The 27,739-nt window shown below is 33.5% G+C and overlaps 3 protein-coding genes and 1 long non-coding RNA gene across 7 annotated transcripts; 3 read left to right on the plus strand and 1 right to left on the minus strand.

Annotated features, from left to right (window-relative positions):
- Positions 1-292: 292 nt before the first annotated feature.
- LOC136275573 (dentin sialophosphoprotein-like) lies at positions 293-1,474 on the plus strand. Its single transcript, XM_066085148.1, has 2 exons — positions 293-314; positions 1,005-1,474. The coding sequence occupies exons 1-2, from the start codon at positions 293-295 to the stop codon at positions 1,472-1,474; spliced, it is 492 nt and encodes a 163-aa protein (XP_065941220.1).
- A 368-nt stretch (positions 1,475-1,842) lies between these two features.
- Positions 1,843-4,977, minus strand: LOC105334699 (uncharacterized). Of its 4 annotated transcripts, none has more exons than XR_010713608.1 (8): positions 4,744-4,977; positions 3,977-4,043; positions 3,583-3,728; positions 3,261-3,353; positions 2,767-2,897; positions 2,434-2,494; positions 2,165-2,255; positions 1,843-1,907 (listed from the first exon to the last, which is right to left on the minus strand). It is a non-coding gene; the product is annotated as an uncharacterized lncRNA (long non-coding RNA). The 4 variants fall into 4 exon arrangements; XR_010713607.1 differs by having other exon boundaries at positions 3,977-4,047; positions 4,558-4,977; XR_010713605.1 differs by having other exon boundaries at positions 3,977-4,047; positions 4,744-4,976.
- Positions 4,978-6,914: 1,937 nt separating this feature from the next.
- LOC136275574 (probable serine/threonine-protein kinase clkA) lies at positions 6,915-8,303 on the plus strand. The gene has a single exon (XM_066085156.1). It carries the CDS (start codon positions 6,915-6,917, stop codon positions 8,301-8,303), a length of 1,389 nt encoding a protein of 462 aa, XP_065941228.1.
- A 16,989-nt stretch (positions 8,304-25,292) lies between these two features.
- LOC136275579 (tachykinin-like peptides receptor 86C) lies at positions 25,293-26,327 on the plus strand. The gene has a single exon (XM_066085163.1). It carries the CDS (start codon positions 25,293-25,295, stop codon positions 26,325-26,327), a length of 1,035 nt encoding a protein of 344 aa, XP_065941235.1.
- The last annotated feature ends 1,412 nt before the right edge of the window (positions 26,328-27,739 follow it).

Here is a 27,739-nt window from a genome sequence, read left to right on the forward strand (position 1 = left end):
GATTATACATGTATTTCGAATCTCATATTTAGATTCAAGAGTTCAGAATGAGCTCTCTGGATTTTCATAGAAATCTGCAGCAAAGAACAAAAGCCAGAAACAATGAAAATCGGCCGGTTTCCAAACTTACTCATATTTTGTACGATAAATGGTCACAATATTTGTTTTCTAAAATAATTTCTTTTCGTCGATATCTATATTTGTGTGTACATATAATTGTTTGTTCCAATACCCTTGAAATATCGGTGACTTGTAAATGTAGAACAGCAAGATGTAATCATTTGAAGGAAAAATGACATTCCAAGACAGGGATGGTTTGATCCCTCAACCTTCATTATCTTCATTATCTTCATCATTGCCAGATCAGATAGTCTTGTGAATTACTTATCAAAAATACTGTTTTATAAACAGATAACTTATCCGTCCAAACAAATATCTTATTCGAACAATACGTCCGAACAAATAACTTATTTGTCGGCACAAATCGTAATTCGTCCGAGCGAATAGCCAATTCATCCGAAAAAACTCTTATTCGTCTGAAGAAATACCTTATTTGTTCAAACAAGTAGAAAATTTGTCTGAACAATTCTTAATTCTACTGAAAAAAAACTTATATGTCCATAACAAATCGTAACTCATTCAAAAAAAAATAACTTTGTTGTCTGAACGAATAACAAATCCCAATTCACCCTAACAAATAAGATTTTTTTTTTCATCTCGCTCTTCAACGCTGCCGTACCAAAAAGACAGTTAGAAAGAACCATTTACTGGATTTTGACCTCAATACCCATTTCTTGTTTTTAAAAAAAATGTTGACAATGCTACATCTTGGCTTATTATTCATATCATAGTATTTTGTAAAGATTCCTTAATAATTGTCTACAAATTTTTTTTTAAAACTTATTCAAAAAATAAATCCCTCTGTTTAATGAATACAATCATCCACATATGAAAACATGTAGCACGCAATGATTATTGATTTTTTGTTGTTTTTGTCTTCTTAGAATATAGCAAATCAGAAGAAAATGGAAATGATGAAAATAACTCAACTAGCTTCGATGTATACGACAATGGTGATGACGATAAAGGAAGTAAAGATAATGGTGATGAAGATGATGAAGATGACGATTATACAAGTGAGGATAATGATTATTCGGACGAAAATAGTGATGGGGAATATGAAAGTGAAGATTATGAAGATGACGATGACAGAAGTGAAGATAATGGAGATGATGAAAAAAGTAATGGAGGAAATAGAGATGAAGAAAATGCTAGTGACGATAATGGTGATGGCAATACTGAAGATTATACAAAAGAATACAATGTTTATAGTAAAGAAAATGCTGATGGCGAATACAAAAGTGATGAAGATGACGATTATAGTGATGACGTTGACAGAAGTAAAGGTAATGGAGATGACGAAAGTGATAGTGTACACAGGAAAAATGTCCACATGTGTGCAACATGTGTTTAACATATATTTTACATATATATTTTACACGTGTAAAACACATAAAAAGAGCACACATATATAAAGTGTTTAATTTCACACATGTTTAACATGTGTTTAATATGTGTCAAACATGTGTAAAATTAAACATAGCATATTTTATATGTGTAAAACACATATTCTATATGTGTAATATATGTGTTGCATTTTATATATGAAATTTATATATAATTTTTTATTAGCAATTTTCAGTAATTAAGCTTTCATTTAAAATATATTACGTACAGTGTGCTTCATATTGCAAACTATTCCTTGATATCAATGTATAGATCATCAGTATACTATTGCAGATGTATACCAGGCATATAAAAAAAATAATAACAAAAACTTCATTAATTTGTTCTCAGGAGTTTATTCTTCATTGCCATGTAACAATTCATTTCTCTCTTCATTGTTCCTGTAAATAAAAAGAAAAATTACTCATATATAATTATGTATTGATTCTATTTCATATTTAACACCATTAGTTATTATTTTCCATGTCTCTGTTTTACAGTATACATGTACACTTGTTACACTATCCTATGATATTACATCATATAGATTCAATACCAGAATTCATACAGAAATATATTAGATAAATACCTGGTAATCTAGGTCAGAATATATATTAATATTGTAAAAGAGTGATATCACAACAATTTTTTAACTTACCTCTTGGTAACCTTTAATTCCTCTTTCTTCTTTTTTCTGCAGAAGCTCCCAGATGTTTCGTCTGTTGTCTTTTTTATTAATACATAGAACTCTGGTGACAGAAAAAAATCTCAAGTTAATATATAGTCATGGTATATTTCAAAGATTGAAGATATAAATTAAATTGTCATGTGAGAATCAAATTTTAATACATGTATTTCTCTAGCAGAACTTACATACATGTAGTTATTACTATACAATCATGTATATAATATAATTATAATTCTCACCTTTAAACTCTGGCCAGAACTTCTAACATTCGGTAAACTTTTTCTTTGTTAGGAATAACCTCTGAAAGAAATGAAAAAAAAAAAAAGCAAAATTCTTTCATAAGGTATAATTCAATAAATAGTTATATATATTATACACATGTACATGATGCACTTTATTTGTACATAATTATGTCCAAAAGAAGCAACTGGTTGCATGTTAAGTTCAATCGTTTGAGTCGTTAGCCAATAGTATCTATACATTACATCTGACACTTTTAAGATGCCTAGTATTGTTGATTTTTATCAATATATTAGTATATCATACACATGATATTACAAAATCAGACTTACAAGTGCTAATGTCATCTTCTTTCTCCTCATGTCCACAGGACTCTTTCCTGGTGGAGTGAATTGTCTGAATTAATTGCACAGGCCATCCAGGGGGAGAGGGTCTCAAATTAGTCCATTGTAGAGTGGAACAGCTAAGAAAAATAAACATCAGACTTTCAATATTAAAACTATAAAACAAATATTTGTTTAAATCAGTCACTGTATACACATGTAAGAAAAGCCATTGTTGTACATACTAGAATTACCATTATTAAAACTATAAAAACTGAAATATCCAGATTTTCAGAATTATATTGCTGTTTTGCAAGTACATGTACATGTTATACAATAATTGTTACAATTGCTGTTGATTGCTAAAAACTAACAGCAATTTTAAGAAGTCTGAGATAATTAAATAAATAATTATACAAACATGCAGCCATCAGTGGATACCAAGCAGCTTTAACAGAATTCTGATACTGCACATATTTTTGCAACAGAACTGGCAAACTAACCTAAAAAACTAGCCATCTCTATGTCGATCTAACTTCAACTTCCTTCTTGTCAGTGCATTGACCTTAGCAATTCATGTGTGGACTGGGTTCTTTCTAAAATAGTAATACCAACTTAATACAATCATCAGAGGTTTTTAAATCGACATAAAATAAATATTTAATTTTGAGGAGGAAAACAGATATATTATGATAATATTTTTTTAATTAAACCTGAAATATTTGTAAAAGTTAGATTTTCAACTCTTAAAAATTACGGTACAATATACAGAAATTCTTAATATTAACAATACAGTCAGAACTCTACGTATTCAGATTTAATTACCATAATTTGTCACTTTTATACCAGCTGCAGTGTAGAACTGTCTATGAACTCAAGAAGAATGTATGGATCTTGAAAAATTCATTACTCCATGTCTTCGGACTTCCTGACCGACCAAATATTGGTAGCCTTTGTACTATAGCCATTTTCTACAAAAAAAAAAAGAAATTTCACACAATAGTTGTTTATATACAATAAGTTGCATATCATAGTACATTGCAGGTATATTATTGCATGTTTAATAATAATAAAAACCACTTAAAACATGACATTTAGAATTAATATGAAAATTTCAATGATTTTCTTTTACAAAATTTAAATCATAAATACTTTCAAATGAAAGTCAAGCAACAGTTTTGAAGATAAAAAAACCCTTAATTTTACTTATAATACTTACAACTGCATAAACAGTTTAGAGAGACATATCCCTGCTATCCACTGGGTTAGTTTATGTCTTCTGTGACCTGTCTGAAAATAAAGTGTGTTAATTAGCATACTCACTTAATATGTATTAAGTAACCGACTGAACATTTTAGCAACTTGTTGCATAATAAGTAACATTTTAAACAATTAATTTAATTTTCAGTTTTGATATATCAACAACAACAACAACAAAATTATATAAAACTTTCGACTTGCTGCTTTAAGTTTTATGGAATACCTGCTCGTTACTTTGCAACGAGCTTTACTCTAGTTTATTCTACTTTCACTTTTCAAGATTAAAATGTGTCTGATCTAAATAAAAATACATTTGATAAACATATAATTAATGTTCGCTTAATTTTCAAGCATTGTTCTGTCTATAAATCTGCTTTTTTTTCAGCTACAACTGCTTAATTGAAGCTTTGTGGAAAACGTTTACCGACAGACCTACCGTTTACATATAGCAGATGTAGTATATATAACTTTATGTGTATATATACATTAAATCACCGTATTTGCCTTTACATTTCATCTAAAAACTTTCATCAATTTCACCTAAGTAGATTGGATAAGCATCGATCGTTGACAATACAGGTTTCTTGTTTTCAACCCGAATTTTCCTGAAGAACACAAGCTCTGAGCTACTTCACGTGTTGTAAAATAACTAGGCGTGTAACCAGCAACATTTGTATAATTTTACAATACAAATAAATGAATAAGATGATGATTGACAAACCTTACCTTTAGCCTCAAATCGAATATCTGTAGGCTAAATGATTCAACATCTTCTGCTCTCGTGACGTAAAAAATGACGTATGATTGCAAACGACAAAATTAAAGCCAATCGCGATTTAAATCCGGAATTGGTTAACTAATAAATTTTTTGTAAGTTACTCGGCAAAAGTTTGTTAAATAAATTTTAATTTTACAAGTATTTACTAATAAATGCATAAATATAGGTGAAAGTCATGAAAATAAATAATAAACTAGATACGATCTCGTTACGAGTAACGAGTAGGTCTTCCGTTCAATTTTTAAACGATACGATTAAAATAACAATGAAATTTCAAAAGTCCTTTCAGCCACTCCATTTCAAATAATGTATACGATTGTCTATATCCTTTAAAATGCTTAACAAAGAGTTTTGGTTTTTCACATACAGCACATAGAAGATTTAAGATTTTAGTACCCTAAAATCCCTTATTACGTCATCAATGGGTGTTGAAATGAGTTTTACAAACTGATATTGTTACGATAAAAAACTTTGTTGCTATAATGCATTACAAAATCTTGGTCGTTTTTAAGGTATGTGTAATAGAGTTTACGGGTGTCTGGCCCTTAATTTAAGGGGTCAGCCCTTTTTTCTTGAGTTCATTTGAAAGGTCTCACGAATACTAACATTTTTTGTTGTTAAACTTATCTAGAATTGTTGATCATTTTTTAGATACAAATGATTGAATATTTTTGGGGCTGGCCCTCTAGATCCCTAATGGGGACAGACATTGGTGTTTTGATTAGTGGAATTGATTAGAATCAGCAATACAGACATTTTCTCTTCTACAATGCTTAACAAAATATGTCTCCTTCTCTAGATATATTGCCTCAAAGTTTAAGTACTTTGGCCCCTAAAAATCGCTAATTACGTAATAAAAGGGCGTGGCAATGATTTTTTCTAACAGATATTGGTAATATCTACAACTTTGCTTCTATAATGCATTACAATATCTTTATTGGTTTTAAGTTATTTGTAATAGAGTTTACGAGAGTCTTGGCCCCTAAATAAAGGGGCCAGCCCCTTTTTCTTGAGTTCATTTGAACGGTCTCACGAATACTAACATTTTTTGTTCTTACACTTATCTAGAATTGTTGTTCATTTTTTAGATACAAATGATTGAATATTTTAGGGGCCAGCCCTCTAGATCCTTAATGGGGACAGACATTGGTGTTTTGATTAATGGAATCGATTAAAATCATCAATGCAAGCATTTTCTCTTCAACAATGCTTTACAAAATATGTCTATTTTTCTAGATAAATTGTGTCAAAGTTTTAGTACTTTGGCCCCTAAAAATCCCTCATTACGTGATAAATGGGCGTAGCAACAATCTTGCCTGATGGATATTGTTACGGTCAACAACTTTGCTTCTGTAATGCATTACAAAATCTTTATCGTTTTGAAGTTATTTGTAATAGAGTTTATGAGTGTCTTGGCCCCTAATTTAAGGGGCCAGCCCCTATTTCTTGATTTTGTTGGAAAGGACTTTTGATTATCTACCACTTTTGTTATATATGTTTTAACAAAATATCAACTCATAAAAAGATAGAGATCAAAACGTATGAACAATTTGATTCAAAATTCGTACCCAATTTTCGAGCCTAGGCGAGCTCATAGAAATGGCGCCACTGGCGCTAAAAAACTACATTGTGCACAACTTTAACCTATGGTCTACCTATCCTGAAAATTTCATATTCCTATCTCTTATAGTCTCTGAGTTTATGTCTGCACAAAATGGGTCGTAAAAACTGACAAAATCGGCCGTAAATCGGAACCGGAAGTGCCGATTTCAAAATTTCAAAAAACTTCTAGAATTATGACCACTGGCAATCATCTGTGAAAAAATGGTCGAAATCGGCCGAATAGTTTTCGAGATATCGCGTGCACAAAATTTTGGGAAAAAAATAATAATAATAAGAAACAGTACGAAAACTATAAGGTCTTCCGTTGGAAACGGAAGACCTTAATTAAACATTTTTTTTTCGTGTATATGTTCTTTGAAACATGTATTGAACATATATTATTTTATATATGTGTTAAACATATGTAAAATGTATATGTTACACACGTGTATAATATATGTGTTCAACATATAAATTTTAAAACATGTGTTGTACACATGCATTATATGTGCAAAACATGTGTAAAATTATACACATATTTTACACATGTGGACATTTTTCCTGTGTATGCAATGGAGATGAAGGAAATGCTAGTAAAGATAATGGGGAAGACAAAACTGAAGACTATTATACAAGAGAATACAACGGTAATAGTAAAGAAAATGCTGATGGCGAACACAAAAGTGATGAAGATGACAATTATAGTGAAGATAATGGAGATGATGAAATAGGTAGTGTAGACAATGGAGATTATGATGATAGAAGCGAAGACAGTAGGGAAAACGATAACGGCAGTGATGGTCCTTGGAATGGATATAACGGGAATGGCAATAATGGGGATGGGTACAATGGGTATGAGAATAATGGAAATGGCAATAATGGCGATGGGAACGATGGGTATGAGAATAATGGAAATGGCAATAATGGGAATAACAGAAATAGCAACAATGGGGATGGGAATAATGAATATGAGAATAATGGGAATGGCAATAATGAGTATGGCAATAATGGGTATGAGAATAATGGGAATGGGAATAATGGGTATGATAATAACGGAAATGGCTATAATGGATATGGCAACAATGGGAATGGGAATAATGGGTATGAGAATAATGGAAATGGCAATAATGTGTATGGCAATAATGGGTATGAGAATAATGGAAATGGCAATAATGGGTATGGCAATAATGGGGGTAATAATGGGTATGAAAATAACGGAAATGGCAATTATGGGAATGGATATAATGGGAATGGCAATAATGGGTATAACAATAACGGTAATGGTAATAATGGGTATGAAAAAAACGGAAATGGCAATAATGGGAATGGATATAATGGGAAAGGCAATAATGGGTATGACAATAACGGGAATGGCAATAATGGAAATGGCAATAACGGGGATGGCAATAATGGGTATGAAAATAACGGAAATGGCAATAATGGGAATGGTTATAATGGGAATGGCAATAATGGGTATGACAATAACGGAAATGGCAAGAATGAAAATGGCAATAACGGAAATGGCAATAATGGGTATGGCAATAAGTGGAACGGCTATAATGGAAATAGCAATAATGGGTATGAGATTAACGGGAATGGCAATAATGGGTATGGCAATAACGGGAATGGCAATAAGTGGAATGGCTATAATGGAAATGGCAATAACTTGAATGGCTATAATGGAAATGGCAACAATGGGAATGGGTATTATGGAAATGGCAATAATGGGAATGGGAATGACGGGAATGGCAATAATGGGTATGGGAATAATGGAAATGGCAATAATGGGTATGGGATAAATGGGAATGGCAATAATGGGTATGGGAATAACGGAAATGGCAATAATGGAAATGGCAATAATGGATATGGGAATGGCAACAATGGAAATGGATATATTAGAAAGTGAACGTGGTCCTATCGTGGAAGATAACAATCAGAATAAAAAAGAAGCCATCTATACTACTATATTAAAATAATAGACTCAAATTTATAGGCTTTAATACCGAGAAATCGGAAGAGTACTGTCTTTTGTTTTATATATTTTAAACATCATTGGTACTTGAAGATTAACAATTTGTTTTTATTTTTTCTCAATCAAGCTTCGCCAATTAATAATCAACGAAAATTCCTTTAAAAATCCAAAAATTATCTGGATTTTTTGGATTTTACAATCTTGCACATGCGCATTACATTCACGCTAAATTACGGGAGGCTCCTTTGTTTGTGTTTCCACAATATCACATTTGCATGGATAAACTCAGAAACGATATTACAAGTACATGCACGTGTAAATTTTCATTGAAAATTTGTCTTTTATCCTGTTATCAAAGGAAATACGGAAGATCACTCTAACTCAGTGCATTTAATATGAAATATCCCGAGAGTTCCGAATATCAACATGGTGTGTAAATTCAAAGCGAGTAAAAAACGTTGGCGAAAAAGTGTTGAATTCTTTATTAAAATGAATTAGATTTTTAGATGAAAATTTGACTGTTATTTTCAACGCAGCCTCATTAATTTTTTCCAAAATCGTTTTTTCACTGTGGTGAAGGCCTGTTCCGAGACACAGTTAAATTATTCTAACTAAGCAGAGTGTAGTAAAATTAGTAGCATTATTGTAGTCTTAAAGCTTGGTTATTTAAATGTTAACAATACGGTGTGTCGATGTATCTATTTCGTAAATATCCGATATCATATGCAATGTCAACCCATGCACGCACGGGTCAAAGTCTAGTGTTTTATAAAAACTGTTGACGTATATAGGCGATTAATAATTACATCAATTATATTAATCAGAGTTTTAATGTATCTGCTGTATTTTTTAATTATATCATTCTTGTAGTACTTATAGCCACAACATGTCACACATGCAGAATCAATTAAAAAAGGAACAAAAAGGTTTACCTATAGTTTCATTTGTTAAAAAAATGCTTTTTATTATTTTAATTCTTAAGACTATATCAAGAGGTTAATATGACCTAAATCTTTTGGTTGTAAGGTCACCGACAGTTCGTGTTTGGTATAGAGAGACTTAGTTCAGTAAACATCGCTTTTATAAGTTTTATGTATGTCATATGTGAACAAAACTCAATAAAATGGAAATAAATGAATGAAACAGGTGGATTTAAACACGGCAAACTGATACATTTCATAATCAACCATACTTAAAACTAACACTTGGTTAATACCCTCTGAGGGTCACCAACAATCATTCTCTGCAGCTGTCTCACACAATGGAATACCAACTTTGTTGCGCTTTTCTTGCCTATTAGGCAAGCAAAGGCGGGGTAACAAATCTTTAAAAACATGTAATTAGAGATATTGCTTACTTGACCTTATTTTCTATTGCATGTTCGTGTAACTTTAATAGCATTTGTTTAAGAAATAAACAACGTTATCTAGTGAACATGGCGTTATGAAATACCAATTGCGCTGCTGGCATATTCCTTGATGTGCGCTAGTGCATCTTGGAAAATATGCCAGCAGAGCAGTTGCTATTCATAATGTCATGTTCACAAAATGATCGTTGCTTTTTACTTATATCTGCAGATCCCTTGAAGTTAATCTTGACATTTAGATATTGCTCATTAAAAACGTCAGACTGTAATGTATTATTTATTTTTATTAACTCGCATAGATTTGTTTACAAAATGAATAGTATAATTAAACAGTAATTTCTTTAAATTGTTAAATAAGACATGTTTTAAATGCACAAATTTTAAGCCCCTTTCACAACTGGCGCACGAGCAGAAGCGACCAAATATTCGTGCGACCGAAAAAATTAGATATGAATCGTTAATTGTTGCCGAAATAATCGCATACGAAAAAAGTATTCGTACGAATTTCGCACGATCTAAGCCAGCGTTGTGCGATGTAAACGCATTGAATCTTGCGATATATCTTGCGTCTGTATGCGACTCTTGTCCAATGAAAGCAACTGTTCAAAGACAATACGATAGGAACGCGCGAGAGACAAGGTGATCGGACGATTGAACGTGTGCCAATGTGATTGGACGTGCGATTATGCGTTCCGTGGTATGAATGATCGTGCGAGTCAGAGGGGGTATATACACCGTCCATATTCACTAGACATAGTGGAAAGCGAGAAAAGATGTGGCCCAAAAAGATACAGATATGCAGTGCTCAGCATTTATTATTATACCTCAATATGATTATTCTATTATATCTGATTGGTCTAGAAAGTCACGTGACAGGGCGATGTCATATAGGAATGAAAAAGCCGATATGAGCATACGATGTAGACAAATATGATTAAATCAAAAATTATATCTTTATATCACAGAACCAACTTAACTTTATATGATATATGAAGGAAAAGTGAGACAGTTACATGGGAAGTCAAACAATCACGACGTTAGAGTAGATCCAGTGTTCTGTGATGTCATCGTTTTTTGTAAAACTTTGAATTCTTTAAAATTTGTGCAAGATAGTTTTATTCATTTTATGTGAATATAATCACAATAAAGTTGTTTAGAATACTGTTAAGTTCAAGATATTTTTGCAGCTTTAATTTATCAAGAATAAATGATGTATGGTTAAATCAGGGAAACTGGATAATTTTATCCTAAATTTCCAAATTCTTTTATACATTTTATGTATGCTAAGGGGAAATACCTCTTTTTCTAACCTTTTCTCTCTCAGTTGTATTTCTGAATGCTATAGTTTTTCTTATCCCAACGGTTAATTTTAAAATATTTTTGTAGTTTTAGTTTTCTGATTAAGTTGACAATAAAATTAAACAATATAAACAAATTTCTGCCTACAAAAATTTTACTTTTAACAAAAAAATATATATATATAGTTTTCTAATGCAAAAATATGCTTAGTTTATGTTTATCTGGCATCTCAAAAAGTGTGATGACATGTATGTTTTTTTCTAACAATTTAAGTCTATTAAGTTGAAATCTAATAAAACGTGTATTGCATTAATGTTCAGGGAATATGAAGATATATTCCCCACAAAAAAACAAATTTCTCTTGGACGAAGATCTCGGGAAATATGATTTTTCTTGAGGGAATAAATCTTCATATATGTATTTCCCTCACCATCATGCAATAAATGTATATTGTAAATTGTGTTCTGAAACAGAGATACTTATACAGGGTATATATACTAGTAGCAAAGCATGGCATATTGAGGCTGATAAGTCGTGCAATGATAGTAAAACGTTGCAAGATTGCATTAGACACGTTGAGCAACAGTCTCACGGTCGCAAAACAGACGCATAAATACCAGTAATTTATCTTACGATCTCTATTAATCGTGTATCACTCTTGCGAGTACACAAAACGTTGGAAAACGTTCGTACTAATGTTCGTGCGTTGCACTGCGATAATTTGGATCGCGTTCGGTCGCGTCTGAATAGTGTGCATGTCCACTATTCAGATGAGACTTGATGCGACCAGTAAAACGTATGCAACGATTGCGAGAGCTCGTGCAACGTATGCGAGAGCTCGTGCGAAGCTCAAACACTTTGATCGCAATCTGGTGTAAAGTGGTCGTGCGCCAATTGTGAAAGGGGCTTTAGGGAGTTGGGAGAAAAAGAAAATGTATCTTATAAAACTCTGAGTTATTTTATTATCTATAACGTAAGGAAAAGTATTTGACGTCACACTATTATGACGTCATAGTACGCCAAAAGTAAGGTACAGAAATCATAGTATAGTAAGGAAGGGTTATCTTTCCTTGTACATTGAATTTTGTACAAATGAATGAAAAAAATCAAACACTTTCGTTTTATTTGGGTACTTTTATTCAATACAAGAATAAATAACATTTGTAATTGATCAAAAATAAATATGAATACTCAAATGTTTTGTACGGTATTATAAGATTTCGATAATGTTTAATATTTACACTTGCAAATGTTTTCCCTTACATAACACTGTTTGCGCAATCTGCTGTTATTCCTGCATAGCAACATTATGGGTCAAGAGGTCAAAGTAGCGCATGAATAATCTAGGTCACTACTTTTTCAATGTGCTCAACTTGTGCTGAAACACACCTATTATATTATATATCGTAATAAAAATTAATTTAGACATAAAAAATAAACGTATCTATATTTTGTTCTACGAAGTTTTATTCATTCATTTTCCTTAAAAATACAACATTTATTGCTGGGGATAAATGATTCGTAAAGAGGCGTTCTTGGAAATTACAATCACAATTTGTCAAAGGATTAATTCAGTTAAAATTCATTTCTAACTTATACAAGCCTCGATCGAAATCGCAAACACAATATCTCAGACCTTTCATGTTTAGTCCATGCACGGATCACGGTCAAATTTAACACTTTGTGCTTCGCTGTTTGTTTTGTTCCGTAAAAAAAAACTAAGATGTTAAAATTGCTTTAAATTTTATTTATAATGTCGAAAGAAAACCATTATGCTCTTGAAATTCTGCGTTAGAGTTTCCCCTGAAAATCCCTCAGTAAACTTTAACTCAACTTTCAATTGCTTTGTTTTTAAAGGACGAGTGCACTTATGGGCCCCGGTGAAAAGTGAAAAAATGAAGAATCAAATTAAGCATATTTTTTTCCTTAACATTATCTATTGATATCTATTCCATAAGAATTAACAAGTTTTAGCGCTGAAATTATTGTTTATGAAAAGCACGAAGCTTTAAAACATAGTAGGGGTCAGCAGACATTCGTGATTTTGTATAGTAAATCGAGGACAGGCATTCATTTTAAAGCCTTTGTTTACTGTCAGCCTAACCGAGTACAAACTTGTGGAAAAGACAATATACGCATTATACATTTAGTAAACTCCTGTGAAAGTAAGAAGATTGTACTCGGTTAGGCTGGTACCTAAAAATGAAAAACGTATGAAAATTTCAAGGTTTTTCCTATAGCAAGCGAAATCTATTACCTGCGTGACCCATGTTTGAACTCACGCATGGAATAAATTATTTCAAACAATCAAGTGGTTTCTATCCAGGTAAACTTTTGTCAAATGTGCTCACTGTAAAACATTGACACGTTTTAGATCGCTTTCCTTCATCTTTGTATGGTCAGGAATATTTGTTTGTCACTATGGTAATATGCAACTTCAAAGCTTCATTCGATTTTTTTTTCAGACGTAAAATAATGCAAAGAGTATAATTCAGCAAACGCGCCAATCGATCCACCAACAGAGCAATGTTGATTTAAATGTCTCCTCCCTCTGATTTAAATAGACACAATTCAAGTAGGTTCGGTTCGATTTTTCCGGATTTAGATTATTTATAGGCATTTAAAAATCCTCAATATTTTTAATTGTATTCTAATTTTGGTAAATTTAAGCGTGCATATAAATCAGAAGTATCCATGAGTGCTTAACTATTATGAGAAAAAAGCAATTTGATGATATTTTCTACATATAAACGGCACTGAAAAAGGGCCCATTCTCTATAGCTTAAGTGCACTTGTTCTTTCCCGTATTTATATCCCGATATACATCCAAAAAGAATACCTTATTTCTTAATAAATACTACATATATTTGTTATTAGAAATATAAGAATGCACTCGGCAATAAAGTAGTGGTAGCGTTAATGTCTTCTAGTTCTTTGCCTTGTCAAGTTTATCTACAAAAAGTTTATGATATTTAAGGAATGAATTTAATTTCTACCTATGTTATACGATAAAACATATCTTGGGGCAGTTTTCGCTTTATAAACCGCGAAGCGGTTTATAACAAGAGGCCCATGGGCCACATCGCTCACTTGAGCAACACTTGACATAATAAAATCAGCTAAATATAAACCTACATCAAACTTTGAACCTTATATGTGGCACAACAATTATCCAGGACCACAATCTAAACAACTGAGAATCAACAAATGTCAATATGAATGCATACTAGTAATACTATATACTAAATATTTTTGAGAATGATCAAATTTATTTCCAATGTAAAAATTTGACCCCCCCCCCCCCCATTTATAGTTTCATCCTTTTTTATTTGATTTTAAAAGATATTTCTCTATATATATATAACACTACCAGAGAATGCTTTCACTCAAGTAACAGCTTTTCTGCTCAATTGAATTTCAAAACTAAGATATTTCTCTTTACTTTCCTATGTAAAAACTTGACCCCCCAATTGTGGCCCCACCGTACCCCCGGGGATCATGATTTGAACAAACTTGAATCTACACCACCTGAGGATGCTTCCACGCAAGTTACAGCTTTTCTGGCCAATTGGTTCTAGAGAAGAAAATTTTTAAAGATATGTTTCTATATATTCCTATGTAAACATTCGACCCCCAATTGTGGCCCCACAGTATCCCCAGGGATCATGATTTGAACAAACTTGAATCTACACCACCTGAGGATGCTTCCCCGCAAACTACAGCTTTTCTGGCCAATTGGTTCTAGAGAAGAAGATTTTTAAAATACACCATTACTTTTTCACTTATTCCTAATTATCTCCACTTGAAAGAGGGCGTGGCTCTTCATTTGAACAAACCTGAATCCCCTTCACCTAAGGATACTTTATGGCAAGTTTTATTGAAATTGGCCCAGTGGTTCTTGAGGAGAAGATGAAAATGTGAAAAGTTTACAACAACGACGACGACAACGACGACGACGCCAACGACGACAGACAACGGACAAATTGTGATCAGAAAAAATCACTTAAGCCTTTGGCTCAGGTGCTCTAAAAAAGCGTAAACTGTTCCAAGTTATGTTATACTCGTATATATATATATATATATATATATATAACATAGGTAGAAATTAAATTTATTCCTTATAATTTATTTTTCTACTATTAAAATTAGATAATAAGGCCCATTAATTAGTTAAAATATGTTAATTTGTACAAAATTTAAACGTAACTCACAATCAAATGAAAACCGGTAGGGGACTAACAAGCATTCGGAGAGTATTGCATAAGCAATACACGTCCCCTACCGTTTGTGGAAATTGTGAAAACAATGCACTGTTATGCAGAATATCAAACCCGAATATTAAAAAATTGGAATATAAAAAAATTATTTTCTCGAAAATATGTCAACCAGACGCTACAAAAGTGTAAACTTGATCTGTAGTTTGACATTTTGAAGTTGTTCAGCAAATTTCATATTCCTCAAACGCATAAAGCAAAAAAGTGTGGAAAACTGAAGTGGGACAGACAGACGGAAGGAAAGACGGACAGACAGATGGATGGACGGACGGACTGAAGGACGTAGAGGAAAGCTATAATAGTCCCCTCCGGTGAAAACCGGTATTGGACTAATAACACGGGTCTATTTTGCAGTGGATAAAAAGTATATACTCGAAAGAATAAAGCTTTAAAATCTAAAATCCACTGAAGACCCTATAGATTTCACAAACAAACATATTCAGCATCCCATACTGTGCACCGAAACATCCCGAATGGTTTCCACTCTTTGCTACCATCCTCGCCTCGCTTGTGTCATTGCTTTCACCTATCATGCACGTAAATTCCAGAGGAGTTCCGTCATGATAAAACCAGGTAGAGTTGTTCCAGATCCCTTGCACCCATACTGCCAAGGTCGCATTTGTTGAGTTAGCTGCAAACGATTTATAAATTATTTACAGCTTATTCCCTTTAGTGTAAGTTTAAACAAGAGGCCCATGGGCCACATCGCTCACCTGAGGAACAATAGGTATGATAGAATCAGCTCAATGGAGTCATAATACAAACTATCTGGACAATGTACAATAATACATGTAGATCCTGTATAAATAAAATCCATTTTCCCCTGGATAGTCTTATGTTTATAATCATTAGTCCCTTTTCTAACAGGATGATTTTATAGTCATATCATATGTTGAGTATTGCGGTTCTCAAAAAGATCCCTAACAATAGTTTATATATGGAATATAAACGTACATCAAACTCTGAACCTTCTCGTGAGGCCAAAGAATTGTCCTGGGGCCAAAGTCTTAACAATTATAAAGAATGGCTGATAAGTTTCTGAGAAGATTTTTAAAGATTAAACCTATATATTCCTTTGTTAAACTTTGACCCCCCCCCCCACATTGTGGCCCCACCCTACCCCTGGGGATCATTATTTTCACAACTTTGAATCTACACTACCTGAAGATGCTTTCACACAAGTTTCAGCTTTCCTGGCTGATTAGTTTCTGAGAAGAAGATTTTTAAAGATTTACTCTGTTTATTCCTATGTAACACATCGACCTCCCATTGTGGCCCAAACCTTCCCCCAGGGGTCATGTTTTCACAAATTTGAATCTACACTACCTGAGGATGCTTCCACACAAGTTTCAGTTTTCCTGGCTAGTTTCTGAGAAGAAGATTTTTAAAGATTTACTCTATATAATCATATGTTAAACCTCGACCCCCCCATTGTGGCCCCAACTTACCCCCAGGGGTTATTATTTTCACAACTTTGAATCCACACTACCTGAGGATGCTTCCATACAAGTTCCAGCTTTGCCGGCGGATTAGTTTCTGAGAAGAAGATTTTTAAAGATTTACTGTATATATTCCTATGTAAAACTTTGATCCCCCATTGTGGCCCCACCCTACCCCCGGGGGTCATGATTTTCACAAACTTGAATCTACACTACCTGAAGATGCTTTCACACAAGTTCAAGATTTGCCGGCGGATTAGTTTCTGAGAAGAAGATTTTTAAAGATTTACTGTATATATTCCTATGTAAAACTTTGATCCCCCATTGTGGCCCCACCCTACCCCCGGGGGTCATGATTTTCACAACTTTGAATCTACACTACCTGAGGATGCTTCCACACAAGTTTCAGCTTTCCTGGCCGATTAGTTTCTGAGAAGAAGATTTCTAAAGATTTACTCTATATATTCATTTGTTAAACTTCGACCTCCCATTGTGGCCCCACCGTCAGGTGAGCTAAAAAGGTTCAGTTTACAATTCAATAAGTTGGTTTCTGGAAGAACAGACTTTGAAAATTTTCGTAATAAATATTGACAATTTTTTTACTTTTTTAATCTTTAGCTTTTAAGATCTGTGTACAAACATAGAATTGTGAGCAAATCTCTGTATCTTGCTTATAATTCGAAGCTTTACACTCAAATAGGGTTAGTAAATAGAAATTGTAAATAATTAAACACAAGAAACATGCACTACATGTATAACAAATAAAGAACACAATTTATTTTTTCGAAATGAATCATATATATATATACATGTATATACCTACATATTTCCGTCAGCGATATCAAACTCTATTTAAACTGAATAAACTCGAGAAAATGCCGAGCATCTCAACAAAACCTATTGCATTAATCTACCATTACGCAAAAGATTATGCCGATTTACCGATAGAATGAATTGTATTTCAGTATCCCTACATCAGATTTTGCTTAATTTGCGCAGGTAAACAGTTAATTGTTTTATTTACCCAAGTCTCTGTTTGATTTGATACGTAAAAATCACGAAATACAGACGATAGTTCCCAGGTTACAAAGCATTATAATGAAAACGAAACGAAAATCAGAACAAGCTAACACCAACGTCATGTGTGAAAACTGTCAACGCATTGAAATATTTAGCCTTAATTTACTTCACAAATTCGGCACCAATATATTTTGCATGTTTCAAAAATTTCCCTTCATACGTGAACGGTTGCATAGCAAGCAAATTCATCATAGTCAGATCGACCTTTTTCGTATAATGTCATGGCTGCTTTAAACAAAGAACCTCGTTTTAGAAGTATGAAATACGAGTCTTGGTAAAATGGGTATGCAAACCCGGGCCGTGGCAAAATAAAAGCCGGGGCAGATCGGCAATCGTCAATTCCAAATACGCATTATTTTGCAGCAATATTTACAGCAAATACAAATATACTGGTCCATCAAATATCCCAAAATTTTAATGAGATTGGCAGATTAATACCTGCAAATCTTTTGTTTTGCTCAGGCCAAGTATTGCCTACCCATTTTTCCGTATGCCGAGCCCGAAGCTATTAAACTGATTGAAACACGCCTTTCCTTTATTATTATTTTCGTAATAACTCAGATTTGAAACAGAATTAGCACTTAATTTTTGCAATTTATATTTTCCTTCCCATAAGGATAATTTATGCTAAACTACGTTGAATTGAACTCGGTAGTTCTTGAGAAGAAGATTTTTAAAAATGCACCCCCCTTTTTCTACAGTTTCAAGGTTTTCTCCGCTTTGAATACAGATCGGACTTTTATTTCTGCAATTTATATTCGCCCTCCCATAAGGATGCTTTGTGCCAAATTTGGTTGAAATTGGATAAGCGGTTTTAGAGAAGAAGTTCAAAATGTAAAAAGTTTACAGACGGACAGACGGACAGACAGACGGACGGACAGACGCACGACGGACAAAATGTGATTAGAATAGCTCACTTGAGCTTTCAGCTCAGGTGAGCTAAAAATGTAAAAAGTTAAACAAGAGGCCCAGGGGCCACATCGCTCACCTGAGCAACAATTGCCTTAATTCTGATCAAATTAGCATTACAGTATCAAAATATCTTGACAACTGAGTACAGTAGATCTTGCTAAAAAAAATTGAAAAACTGCCAATTTTTATCAACCTCTTATTTTTTGGTAAATACCAAGCCCCTTTTGTTGTTGTACCTGTAAGAAGATTTGTCTCTATTCCTATATACCCCCCCCCCCCATTTCATGACCCTATTTTTCTCTAAGGAATCATGGTTTCATCAGACTTAAATCTGCATAACCTTTGCTTTCACACTAAGTACTGAGTTTTGAACCGAACACTTTCCCAGAATAGTTTTAAAGATTTTCTCTTTATATTCCTATGTAAAAATTCAAACCGCCATCACGGTCCCGCCCTACCACTAGGGACTGTGATTTTGCAAACTTGAATTTACACTACCCGAGGATGCCTCTACACAAGTTTAAACCCTTTCTGGCCAAAATTCTTTAAAAAGAAGATTTTTAAAGATTTTCTCTATATATTCCTAAGTAAAAATTCATCCCCCATTGTGGCCTCACCCTACCCCTGGACTATTATTTAAACAAACTTGAATCTATATGATCTGGGGATGCTTCCACTCAAATTTGGGCTTTCCTGGCCTAATAATTTTGAGAAGAAGACTTTTAAAGATTTTCTCTATCTATAAAAATTCATCCCCCATTGTGACCCCGCCCTACCCCCAGGGACCATGATTTGAACACACTTGAATCTACACTTCCTAAGGATGGTTACATGCCAATTTGAGATTTCTTGGCCAAATATTTTTGAGAAGAAGATTTTTAAAAGATTTTCTCAATATATTCCTATGTAAAACTTGATCTCCCAATTGTGGCCCCACCCTACCCCCGGGGATCATGATTTGAACAAACTTGAATCTACACTACCTGAGGATGATTCCATTTCAATGTGAGCTTTTCTGGCCTAATAGTTTTTGAGAAGATTTTTAAAGATTTTCTCTATATATTCTTATGTAAAACATGATCCCCCTATTGTGGCCCCACCCTACCCCCGGGGACCATGATTTGAACAAACTTGAATCTACACTATCTGAGGATGCTTCCACTCAAATTTGAGCTTTCCTGGCCTAATAGTTTTTGAGAAGACTTTGGCTCAGGTGAGCTAAAAAAGGTTAAGTTTACAATACAATAAGTTGTTAAAGTTGGTTTCTGGAAGAAGAGACTTTGAAAATTTTCTTAATAAATATTGAAATTTTTTTTAGTTTTTTAATCTTTAGTTTTTAAGATCTGTGTACAAACATAGAATCGTGAGCAAATCTCTGTATCTTGCTTATAATTCGAAGCTTAACACTCAAATATGGTTAGTAAATAGAAATTGTAAACAATTAAAACACAAGAAACATGCACTATAACAAATAAAGAACACAATTTATTTTTTCGAAATGAATCATATATATACATGTATATACCTACATATTTCCGACAGCGATATCAAACTCTATTTAAACTGAATAAACTCGAGAAAATGCCGAGCATCTCAACAAAACCTATTGCATTATAGTAATATACCATTACACAAAATATAATGCCGAATTACCGATAGAATGAATTGTATCTCAGTACTTTTTTGATACATCAGATTTTGCTTAATTTGCGCAGGTAAACAGTTAACTGTTTGATTTACCGAAGTCTCTGTTTGATTTGATACGTAAAAATCACGAAATACAGACGATAGTTCCCAGGTTACAAAGCATAAATAATGAAAACGAAACGAAAATCAGAACAAGCTAACACCAACGTCATGTGTGAAAACTGTCAACGCATTGAAATATTTAGCCTCAATTTACTTCACAAAATCGGCACCAATATATTTTGCATGTTTCAAAAATTTCCCTTCATTCGCGAACTGTTGCACAACAAGCAAATTCATCATAGTCAGATCGACCCTTTTTCGTATAATGTCATGGCTGCTTTAAACAAAGAACCTCGTTTTAGATGTATGGAATACGAGTCTTGGTAAAATGGGTACGCAGACCCGGGTCGTGGCAAAATAAAAGCCGGGGCAGATCGGCAATCGTCAATTCCAAATACGCATTATTTTGCAGCAATATTTACAGCAAATATAAATATACTGGTCCATCAAATATCCTGAAATTTTAATGAGATTGGCAGATTAATAACTGCCAATCTTTTGTTTTGCCCAGGCCAAGTCTTGTCTACCCATTTTACCGGATGCCGAATCCGAAGCTATTTAACTGATTGAAACACGCCTTTCCTTTATTATTATTTTCGTAATAACTCAGATTTGAAACAGAATTAGACCTTAATTTTTGCAATTTATATTTTCCTTCCCATAAGGATAATTTATGCTAAACTACGTTGAATTGGAATCAGTAGTTCTTGAGAAGAAGATTTTTTAAAATGCACCCCCCTTTTTCTGCAGTTTCAAGGTTTTCTCCGCTTTGAATACAGATCGGACTTTTATTTCTGCAATTTATATTCGCCCTCCCATAAGGATGCTTTGTGCCAAATTTGGTTGAAATTGGATAAGCGGTTTTAGAGAAGAAGTTCAAAATGTAAAAAGTTTACAGACGGACAGACAGACGGACAGACGGACGGACAGACGGACGGACGGACGGACGACGGACAAAAAGTGATCAGAATAGCTCACTTGAGCTTTCAGCTCAGGTGAGCTAAAAAGTATCGATATTTTTAAAGTATTTGTTAGCATATTTGATATATATGGTACCTTATTTGTTAGCATATATTGTATCTGGTTTTTTGTCACAATAAATCATTTTATTCAACAAATATGATATTCCTTAAAAAAATTTTAGCAAGCAGCTAAAAACTCAAATTTAAAACAACAAAAAAAGCGGAGCATCCCCTCGCAAAATAAAAAAAAATGTGGGGATGCATTATTTAAGAAAAACATGCAATTGAAGAGACCAAAAAGTCATCTTCTTTAAATCTCTCTCTGCTATTCTGTCCACTGAATGTTAACTGAAATGTCTGCAGTGTTGTAACTAACGATATCTTAATAAATATTTAAGAGAATTACTTGAAAATGAACAGGGTTTGTCCATTAATCATGCTTATGTAAGTGTGCGATGTTTGATTAATATGCATATGCAGGGGTTTCCAGAGAAACGATATCCCTTTGGTATGATTAAGTGGCATACCTGTTAATAATAGTCAGGTACATCATTGAGTGACATACCTATTAATAATAGTCAGGTACATCATTGAGTGACTGACCTATTAATAATAGTCAGGTCCATCACTGAGTGACTGACCTATTAATAATAGTCAGGTACATCATTGAGTGACATACCTATTAATAATAGTCAGGTACATCATTGAGTGACATACCTATTAATAATAGTCAGGTATATCAATGAGTGACTGACCTGTTAATAATAATCAGGTACATCATTGAGTGACTGACCTGTTAATAATAGTCAGGTATATCAATGAGTGACTGACCTGTTAATAATAGTCAGGTACATCATTGAGTGACATACCTATTAATAAAAGTCAGGTACATCATTGAGTGACATACCTATTAATAATAGTCAGGTATATCAATGAGTGACTGACCTGTTAATAATAATCAGGTATATCAATGAGTGACTGACCTGTTAATAATAGTCAGGTACATCATTGAGTGACATACCTATTAATAAAAGTCAGGTACATCATTGAGTGACATACCTATCAATAATAGTCAGGTACATCATTGAGTGACATACCTATTAATAATAATCAGGTACATCATTGAATGACTGACCTATTAATAATAGTTAGGTACATCAATGAGTGACATACCTATTGATAATAGTCAGGTACATCATTGAGTGACAGACCTATTAATTATAGTCAGGTACATCATTGAGTATCATACCTATTTATAATAGTCTGGTATATCATTGAGTGGCATACCTGTTATTAATGGTCAGGTACATCATAGAGTGACTGACCTATTAGTAATAGTCAGACACATGATTGAGTGACATACCTATTAATAATAGCTGAAGCTATATATGAAGCTATATATGAGTATTTCTTAAACTGCATTTATAGCTACTGAAATATAGATTGTTTCTAGCAGAAATATAGAAGAAGTTCCATATAGCGGTGCTCCCTCATTAAGACTCACCTACAAACTCTTGAAAAATGTCGAACTTTCTCTGTGAATCCAATCTAACAAGATCCCCGCTATCTTGCTGACAAACGGATGATGCCATTGGATACGTCATCAAATTCGAGACAAAACGGAGGCAAATATTCAAATACCCGTAAGTGTATTCGGAATAACTTAATGGACATGGAGCTGAAAAATCACAATTACACAAGTCATGCCTCTGAAAACACTTTTTTCTGTGTTTAAAATTATGCAGCCAAAGCACCGCAGCAAAGTGAGAATTGTGGTAACAATTAATTACATAAATTGTACTGTTTAAAGATATAAGATTTTTGTGATCGAATCTGAAAATTAGGTAAGTACTAGTATATAATATTCCAATGTCATTTTGAACACCGAGAAAAATCATTTGATTGTGATTTAGAAAACAACGAAACATTCAACAAAAAATGTTTCATTTAGCAAACAAAAAAGTGTACTGACGTGCTATGTAAGTATTAAATACGGTTCCCGGAAGTGGCAATTGAGGAGGGTCCTTACAACAGAAGCACGTGAGAGTCGCTGAATTTCTGCCGAACATGTAGAAACGTCGAAACCTTTTCATACACCCTGCAAAACACTGCAATAAGGTGTCTATATTTCCGATCACAGAGCAGGCCCTTGTAGGCGCAATTTCTGAAGAAATAGCAAGTTCGTTCAATCCTGGTCCACCATTGAAGTACCCTGCTTCGACCAACAACAACGGGGTAGCGTACATCAAAAGAATGATTGTCCATGGGGCTTCCATTTTTAAAGATATAAATTCCCAACAAAATTTTATACAAAGTTGGACGAACGATTTCAGGCTTTCGGCTAGCATCAAAATGCCAAGGTACCATTCTTTTGATCATTCGATTAGAAATAAAGCCTTATTGTTCATTTCCTGAGATTACAAAAATGCCCATAACTTAATTAATTAAACGTATATTGATTTCTAGTCACTTCTGTTCGTTTTAAAAGAAAGGCGATTATTGAATATATGCTAAAGAAACAATAACTTTTTGTGACTGTGGTACGACGCTCCGTTTTACTTTGATTAAATCAAATTGTTCTGAGATGCGGATTGCTTTTTCTCTGCATGACGTCAAAAAGACAACGCCATGGATACAATATCCCCTCTCTAATCATATTGTTTGGACTATACTGTCGATAACTTATTTGATTGATAGAAAAAAATTAATCAGTAGAAATCATAACTGAAAATATTTTTTTTCCAGAAACTACATATGTTTAATTCAGAAAAAAAATGTTCTAGACTATATCTTATTTAGAACCATTTAAATATGTCTGAACACGTTGGTTTGTTAAGCCTCACTAATTATAGAATTTAAAATCAAAATTTGAACATATTGCTAACTAAAGGTGATAAACCTGGTATCAACCTACTGTGTACATAAGCATTAGATATATCGTATAAGGCATGAAATAAGGAGTAAAATGTAAAACATGCATGTTCATATAATTGAATTCTGGTTCTAACGCGCTGTCTGGTTGGCTTAAAAATTATTTTATATCGTATAAAAAATGTGTGTTGCGTTATAGTAAGACTAACGTCGAAAACGTTTCAATACGCCTGACGTTACGTTTGAATTTTGTACAATTTTACGTCATTTTAAAGGTCAAATGACCGTTTTTATCTACAAAGAAGAGCAAAAAAATTAAATTATAAGCAATGAATTCTATATTTATTAATTTTGTACCATATAAAGTGGTTTGAAACAGTTTACGGGTTTTTTTTAAACCCTTCAAGGTTTAAAAAGCGTAAACTGCCCCAAATCATTTTATATCGTAAATGTATAAAACAAATAAATATTGAATTCATTCTTTAAATTAATAACACCAAAAAAATAAGCAGTCATGAATAAATAGATTAATTGACAGAAAAATGAAAACTTTTCTTTCGTTCCCCTTCCTTTGCAACCCAGGTCTCTAATTTGTAACTCCATGAAAAAACACAATAAAAAATTTCTCAATATCAAATAACAGTTTGGTGCTGTTAGATAGACTTGTTGGAAAAAATGGGAAGTGGTTGATGAAACAATCGTACATGTAACAACAAATCCGAAATTCACGTACTAAGCTTCCTGGTAAAGGACGAACACTTAAAGACATTAAGTATCCTCTAGTAGATGTAAGAATGTTGACGATATAAAATTACACTACCATACACTCACATAAATTTTAAGATAAGCTCTCTTTCAGGTGCTCATTATCCAGTCTACTACAAATACACTCAAATAAAATATGATAAGCTTTTTTCTCTGGTGCGCATTATTTCAATCTACTAAAAGGCTGAAAACAAGAAAGGAACACCATGGCGAATGAATCCATAGCAGTCCTACTGACGGAGAGAAACGCGGAGAAAATGTTCCCTAATACCGTGATCCACTTGATTGAGGGTGGAGTTGGAGTATTCGGCAACATCGTTGTTCTTATAATGTACACGAAATATATCGCCGATAAGAGCGGTTCGAGGTACTTTATTCCTATTCTGGCTCTTGTGGACCTTTTTGGATGTCTGTCAAACGTGATCGAATATCACCTGGACAACACAATGATGTACACCTACCCAAGCGTTGCTCTGTGCAAAATTTTACTGTTTCTCATGATTTTGACTGCGGGATTTTCAGCTCATCTGATTTTCTCAATTGCCCTGCAGCGGTATCTGATGATTTGCCGCCCTCTCGGTCCCCAAATGACCAAAAGGTTCTGCAGAATAGCCATAGTGGTCATCTTCGGTGTTTCATTTGGATATTCGGCCCCTGTGTTAAACTTCGCAAATTTATATGAAAGAATGACAAAATTCAATTCAGGAAATTCCTCTCGTTACATCACCTTATTGTATTGCCATTTTGACGACAAGAGAGAATCAAGTGTGATGGTTCCATATTTCGGAACCCTTCTATTTCTTACGTTCATTAATATAATAGCGACTTCCGGTTTATACATTCCTGTGACCAGAGCTATATATCGAACACTCTTGACTTCCAATGTTCAGGGCAAAGAACATGGGAACAAACCTGCAACCAGCCATAGAGCTGAACAAACTGCCACCCAGGAAACCAGTCGAAAACAGAAAGCGCGCAAAAAAATCAGTGTCATGTTTCTGGTGATTATTATTGTGTACGTAGTTTCGTACATGACGTCGCTAGTCACACAGATCCACACTTTCGTAAATCCTATGTATTTGACAGGATTCCGACTCAACATATATTACTTCTTTCTACGCTTCAATTTGCTTAACCATATCGCTAACCCGTATATCTACTGGTTCTATGACGTCAAGTTTCGGAAGGAATTACGTCGATTATGCTGTGGAAGATTCCAGAGTAAACAAGTCCATTCTTAGAAATGTCATGATGTGTATGAAAAAGCTTTTTCCCCTAATGACATTTTCATTTTTTAGTTCTTACTCCATGTGATTTGAAACTTATTTGTCATACCAATTGACAATTAACAAACTTGCTTGAGTTGTACAACAATAATTGAATAATCTAACGAATAGATTACGTTTTAAAATGTTGACTTAGAAATACAGTATTAAACATAAAGACGCTTTTCTTGTAAAAGTCATTTGCCAATTTGATGGAGATTCATTTTTAATTTATACTTATAGCTTAAAGGACTGATTAACAGAAGTTTATAAATTTTAAAAACTTATGCATAAAGAAATTTTAAGTTTCCTTTAAATGCTTTGTTTATATTGATTTGACAGTTTTTGGCTTACCAGTTATCGCACTTTTTAATGTGTATCATCAAGAAGTAGAGTGCTGTATTTGGTCGTGTAATTTTTGTGTCATCATTTGACCAATGAAATTAAAAGTACGGATTTTAGCGACTCTTTTTGCTTAGAAAGACGCGCTGATTCTCTTTCTTTCAGGACGCCGCACGGGTAACACATATGAATATCGATTCTGTTCCTTCGAACTATTTCTTTTAAAATTTCAAACGGTAAGCTTTGTATATTGTCTTATGTTGGTCACTGATCGACTCCAAACAATTTCATCATAATTCTTTTCTGATACTCTAACAATGAATTCAACATAATTTTGATTCTCGGACACTCTATTGTCCGTCGATTCCATCAGATTCTTATTGACGATGATGATTTAAGGTAGGTTGGGGATATGGGTATTAACTCACTTGCAATAAGGTACAAAGGAACAGGGGGTCATACTATTGATAGTATTTTAAGTAACGGTGTACCTTTTATTAAAAGATTCAAGTTAGATCATACTTTTATGGCTAGTGGCAATGACGTAAGACGATTTTACTATAGTCTGTCCGAAGATATTTATGCCGCACATTTTGACGATATTTGATAAAAATATACATACCTGTAAAAGAAGTGCAATTAAAATCGATGAAAGAGAAATTTTCCAAGATATCCTCAATGACACATTAACGTTTTTCACTCATAAAAACACGCAGAAACGAAACCCGATTTCTTACGGAGATTTATAATGGGGAATGTTTACATCTTTTCCCCTTTCGGAAGTCACTCGGAATACCTCGGAGAACTTTTCAAGTTTTCATCTCATCCGGGCTATTTCATGGCTGATGCAATGCAAAATCCCCGTAGACTATTTATTTTTAGCTGTGTATTAAAACCTGACAAGCTATAGGAGGCGTTTCAAAGGGGAAATCTTGGGATTTTTTCATACTATTGAATGAACATCGTTTGAACCCAGAGGTTTTTATAAACATAGAAAAAAGAATAAAGAAAATGTGCGGCAAAATTATCTTGGAACAGACTATAGT

This window comes from Magallana gigas, chromosome 1 (assembly GCF_963853765.1).
Source record: "Magallana gigas chromosome 1, xbMagGiga1.1, whole genome shotgun sequence".
Taxonomy (NCBI): domain Eukaryota; kingdom Metazoa; phylum Mollusca; class Bivalvia; order Ostreida; family Ostreidae; genus Magallana; species Magallana gigas.